Source organism: Camellia sinensis, chromosome 6 (assembly GCF_055761805.1).
Source record: "Camellia sinensis isolate YWXY chromosome 6, ASM5576180v1, whole genome shotgun sequence".
In the NCBI taxonomy this organism is placed as follows: domain Eukaryota; kingdom Viridiplantae; phylum Streptophyta; class Magnoliopsida; order Ericales; family Theaceae; genus Camellia; species Camellia sinensis.
The window spans coordinates 26,837,309-26,843,430 of NC_138966.1; the positions used below are offsets into that span (position 1 = coordinate 26,837,309).

A 6,122-nucleotide genomic window follows, 5' to 3' on the forward strand; every position below is an offset into this window, starting at 1 on the left:
ACTTAACAAGCCAGGGATATATATATATATATATATATTTAAAATTTTGGATTTATGAGGGGAGTAATTTATCCGAATAATACTCAAAGATTCGGGTCCTCCCTCCTCCGCATGAGTCGCAATGAACTGCTCTCATTCGTCGTCATCACTAACGTCGTTTAAACGAATTAAAAATCCTCCCAACCATAAAGGGCATTATGGTCATTTCACAAAAAGCCGCAAAAACTTTAGTTCCTGTCTACGGAGCTCCTGTCGTCGGTGAAGAGGAAAGAGTACTTCTCTCTTTCTCTCTGTTTCTCTCCGTAGAAAGCAAACCACGATCTCATTCTTCTTCCTGTTCCTCTTGTTCGATCAGCTCCGATCTTCAACCCATTGTTCAGATCCAACTCTTCAAATCCATTCTCATCCTTTCTTGATTCAAATCACTGCTCTTTTCTACTATATTGCCTTGTTAAGCCCCAAATCCTGTTGCATTTCAATAATAAAATAGTAAAATATTATTGCTTCTGCAACTTGCTCTGGTTATTGAAAATTTCATCTGGGTTTGACTTAGATCTTGAATTTTCACATTCTTTGTTGGTGAAATCAAATGGGGGAGCGTTCCAAGTCGAAAGGACTATGCGGGTGGTTCCTTGTCTTAGTTTTGGTGGCTTGCATTGTGGTTGCAGTTGTTCTTACTGTGAAAAAGAAGACTAGCAAACACTCTTCGCCTCACTTGGGTCCTGTTCCTGGGCCTCCTGGTGCTGTTGATAAGCAATACGGCAATGCTCTCAACCTTGCAATGCGGTTCTTTGATGTACAAAAATGTAAGCTCTTTCTTCTGTTTCATACATTCTACAATATGGGTTTTGTTCCATTCCGGATCTTATATTCAATACCGCATAAATGTTTTTTTTTTTTTTTTTTTTTGTTGAATAGTTCCAAATTGTTTTGCCTTTGAACTCTTTGGTAGAATAGTGTTACAAATTTTTTCGATTTAAGCTTCTCTTTGTGTGCTTTTGTTGTTGTAATGTCTGCAGATACATCAACGTATTTGTAAAGTTCATAACTTGTCTTTTGGTTATTAATTAATTATTCATGGTGATGACTCCATTTTTGTGTCTTTTGATGCTTTTCTTAGTATTTATCTGTACCTACCAAGAGCTACACTAACTGACCTGGAATGAGTACTTTAAGACCTTTAAGTTAATGGGAAGATGGTAGTTGTTGTTGTTGTTAAAAACTTAAGATTGGGGAGATGGTTGCCATTTCATTTTAAATGGGATATTTGTATGATGTTTTTTTTTTGTGGGTAAGATGGAGGCCAAAAGGCCAAACCAGAAAGAAGAACAAACTAAGACACTACTCCTCAAGGGGAGCCCCAATGAGCTGAATCCCAAATCAGCAAAGGTCTAACCGACCAGGGAGGGTTCTGGACAAATTGTCTTCTATAGATTTTGATTGTGTTGCAAATGTTATTTTGGACTTCTTTTTTCAATTGTCTTGTATAGATTTTGATTGTGGGTACAAATGTAATTTTGGTCTTGCAGCTGGTAAGTTGGTAAATAATAACATATCTTGGAGAGGGGATTCGGCAGTTGATGATGGCAGTGACGCAAAGTTGGATCTTTCAAAAGGAATGTATGATGCAGGAGATCATATGAAGTTTGGATTTCCAATGGCTTTTACTGCCACAGTGTTGTCATGGGCAATCCTCGAATATGGGGATCAGATGCAAACGGTTAATGAGTTAAAACCTGCTCAAGCCTCGCTTAAGTGGATCACGGACTACCTTATTAATGCTCATGCTTCGGACAATGTGCTTTATATTCAGGTCTCTCTAATCTTTGATTCCTATAAACTCCTCTTATCTATTTTTGAGCCTGCATGTGCACTTGCTTATGGTCATCTTTTGTCCTTCTTCCTTATTACCTGTCACAATTGCTACATTTTGAAGCATTTTCATGATTTTTGAAATATCTAGTGCAATATGTTGGCCATGATTAGGTGTAGTAAAGGTTAAATTTATTTGTCTATTTTGGGATTTGCTATGTCAAATTTTCTGAAATGCTAACAGGATACGTAGTATTTTCATTATGTCTTTCTTTAGAAGTATATGAAGAATCCTTGAAAGTATCTAGATATGTGTTTTAGCTTCTCTTGTCTCAAAATAGTAATAACTGAAATATGTTATGTTGGACATGAAATACTAGTTTGAAAAGTTTTTTGCACAAGTGAATTAAATGGTCAAACATTGATCCTCTCTGATTGTAAGAGTAAGTCTGCTATTTTTTTGTTTTGTTTTTTTCTTTCTAATCACTGTTTTATTTCTGGAATAGGTAGGTGATCCAGATATAGACCATAAATGTTGGGATAGGCCTGAGGTCATGACTGAGAAAAGGCCTCTCACACAGGTGAACACTTCTTCCCCTGGAACAGATGTTGCTGCTGAAACTGCAGCAGCTATGGCATCGGCATCCCTGGTTTTTAAGTCAATCGACTCCACATATTCAAGCTCACTTCTTAGGCATGCACAACAGTTGTTTAGTTTTGCCGACAAATATAGAGGTTCTTATAGTAAGAGCATTCCCCAAGTCCAGAACTATTACAATTCAACAGGTTATGGAGACGAGCTTTTGTGGGCAGCTAGCTGGCTCTATCATGCTACAGGGGATCAATCGTATTTTGATTATGTGACTGGACCAAATGGAAAAGCTTTTGCTAATTGGGGAAATCCAACCTGGTTTAGTTGGGATAACAAGCTTGCAGGAACTCAGGTATATTTCAATTTCCTATGAGTTAGATTTTAGGCCATGTTTGTTTGGGCAGATTGGATTAGGTGGAATTAGCATTCCTAGGACTAGTCCTAGGATTATTATTGTTTTTGGATTGCGTATCCTATCCTATGTTTGGATTGGCCTAGAATTATGAGGAGGGATCGACAAAACACTACAAAAAAAATAAAAAATAAAAATTAAGGTTCTAGAGACCAAAATTTAGAGACAAAATTATTTTTTTGGGACCAAATATTTTTGTTGCGAAGAGTGTCGTCATTATAATTTTAGCAACGAAAATTGGACATTAATGATGAATTATTATCTTTTTGGGACCAAAATTTTTGCCTCAGAAAATAAACCATTTTAAGACCAAATTATTTTGTCCCTAAAAGTGTATTTATTAGTGACATTTTCAAAAATTTGTCACTAAAGCCTTATTTTTTAGTTTTCAGGACGACCTTTTAACGGCTATTCTCACGACGATATAAATTGGTCCTTAAATGTCTTTTGTAACAAAATTTTCACTTTTAAAGACCAAAAAATTTGGTCTCTAAAACTTTTATATGTTGTAGTGAAAGCCTATCAATTTTGTAATTTAGCCAATTAATCCGAACCTCTTCTTAGTCCCCTGTGTGAAATAACATGTCTGGATAAACCAGACCCCAATTTTCTTAGACAAACATGTGACTATGTATTTTGTTGGATTATTAGTCCATCCCAAGGCCATGTCCCCCCAAACAAACATGGCCTTGAAGGTTACTCTAGTAATAATTTGTACTAGTTATCATATTTTTGTGGCCTTGAATTCAGATGCATGCTTCTAATTATGATACCTTAAGCAGATTCTGTAAGTTGTAAACATAGAAAATCACAATAGTCAAAGAAAAGTTTATTTGTCAGTTTGTCCAATCTAGAATGATTTTTGGTTGCGTGTGTGAATGAAATAAATCCGATATCCAGTTTTGTGATCTTGCATTGGCATACCCGTAATTTTGGACTCAGTAAAAAATTATGAAATTGTGCTGCAGGTCTTGTTGTCTAGGTTAAGTTTTTTTGATTCGAAAGTCTCCAACTCAGGAAACCTCCAGAATTACAGGAAAACGGCCGAGGCTGTTATGTGTGGGCTCCTGCCAAAATCTCCAACGGCCACATTGAGCAGAACAGAAAGTAAACTTCTATTCCATTGCTACTCAATTTGATTAGTCAAATGCTTAATTTTCTTCTTTATTCCTTGTTCTTCAAATGATTACTGTTGCATATCTAACTCCTCATAAACCTCCACTAGTACGCGTGCACGCACACACACAAACCTTGGTAGATACAATACCGTTAATAAGTGGAAAGTTACAGTAAGTATGAGAAAGATATCTCACTTGTGCGATAAAGTCGTTAAATGATTTTACTCGAACATTTCAAAGTCAAAAACTCCCTTGTCCCATCATTTTCAATCTTACTTTCTCTATCATTGCTGGAAGATGTCAAGCAATTGGAATGCATCAACTAGTTAATAAAGTCAGGGATGGGATGGAATCATCCTGTCTATAGTACCTTTAGACCAAAGTTAAAGCTATTTATTATATATGCCTCCAAGTGTGTGGCATCTTCTAATCATACTCCTCAGGTAGTGTTTGGTTCACTAGAATGAATGTGGAATGGAATAGTCATTCCTTAGCCTCCCTATGGATTGACCGACTCTGCTCATTGTATGAAACTTTATGTGGCTATGAGGCCCATCTTATGGTGTCATTTATGTAAGTTAATTTATTCGTAGGATCTTTATGACTCACCATCATAATCTGTTAATGTAGGTGGTCTGATATGGGTCAGTCAATGGAATGCTTTGCAGCATCCTGTGGCTTCTGCATTCTTAGCTGTAATTTACAGTGATTATATGCTTACATCCCGGACTGCAACGCTATCTTGCAATGGGGATTCCTATGGACCGTCAGATCTTCGGAAATTTTCTGCTTCACAGGTACGCTTTTGATTGTTGGTTTAGAAGCACATGCATAAACTCAAAAGATGCGGTAAGGATTAACTGATGACTGTTAAACACAACCAATATATATATTTCTGACCTATGTAACCTAGAATGTGGATTGTTGTGATACGTGGAATGAGAATGAGTATGTTGTACGCTACATATTCTAAAATGTGGTATAATAGGGATAGACTTATCTAGATTATGCTGTTAGAATTTAAGATACTTCTAGAACAATTAGACATCCAACAAAATGTAGTTCACTTTTTCAAATTAATCATGTAAAAACACATTCGTATGAATATTATAACCAATTTTTGTACAATTGGTTATCCAAAACTCAACTCTGATATCGTAGTTTATTACATATATATATATATATATATATTGTTTTCTTTCCTCCTAACGAGACTTTAAGGAAATATAGTGGAAATAAATTTTGGAATCGCTTTGGATCACAAAATTCACCTTTTTGGAACGAAAATGTACTATGTTTTGGAACGTGCATACCAAAACGTATATCATTAAGGAGTATTAGCATTTTTTTGGTAACATCGCTTCTAACCTTGCACTTTTTTCTTCTTCCAGGCTGATTATGTCTTGGGCAATAATCCCATGAAGATGAGTTTTCTTGTGGGGTATGGGGATAAATACCCACAATATGTACACCATAGGGGAGCCTCAATTCCAACTGATGCAACCACCGGCTGCAGTGATGGTTGGAAGTGGCTCAACTCAACTGACCCCAATCCCAATGTTGCAGTTGGAGCACTCGTGGGTGGGCCCTTTCTCAATGAGACCTTTGTTGATTCACGGAACAATTCAATGCAAACGGAGCCAAGCTCTTACAACGGTGCCCTTATAGTTGGCCTCCTCTCTGGTTTGGTCACCACCTCATCGATTGTTCAATCGTTCACCTAAGAGTGCCTGAATACGTGATTGATTGTATTATATGTGTAGTTGTGTGCACCGTCGATTCTATTCTAATTTGCCTTTTTAAGTATGTGTGCATTACACAGTGAATTTTTCGATTATATACCATTGTGTTTTGTAGGTTTATTTGTTAGGTGAACCTCAAATATAATTCTTTTGTAGCAGTGACGTGCCAATTTATGTTTACTAGAAAAGCTTTTTGTTTGTGCCAATCATGACCACGATCACATTTCTTGTTGGAGACCTGAATAAGTTGATTACCATGATGCTCAAAAAATGTTGCAGGACCCTGTTGATGATCTCTCAAGGAATTTTGCGTCTCGGAAACAAAAATTACCATTTTAACGGTGGATGTGAGAATATAACTAAATTCTGGAATGAAAACAATTATGTCCATAGTAATACTGTGGTGACCAAATCTCACTATCATCCGATGTGACGTTTTATATGAT

The 6,122-nt window shown here is 36.5% G+C and overlaps 1 protein-coding gene across 1 annotated transcript; it reads left to right on the plus strand.

Moving 5' to 3' along the window:
* The first annotated feature begins 215 nt into the window (after nucleotides 1-215).
* LOC114303782 (endoglucanase 10) lies at nucleotides 216-5,882 on the plus strand. The gene is made up of 6 exons (XM_028248932.2): nucleotides 216-806; nucleotides 1,530-1,813; nucleotides 2,319-2,756; nucleotides 3,785-3,923; nucleotides 4,565-4,731; nucleotides 5,326-5,882. The coding sequence occupies exons 1-6, from the start codon at nucleotides 590-592 to the stop codon at nucleotides 5,656-5,658; spliced, it is 1,578 nt and encodes a 525-aa protein (XP_028104733.1). The 5' UTR covers nucleotides 216-589; the 3' UTR covers nucleotides 5,659-5,882.
* The last annotated feature ends 240 nt before the right edge of the window (nucleotides 5,883-6,122 follow it).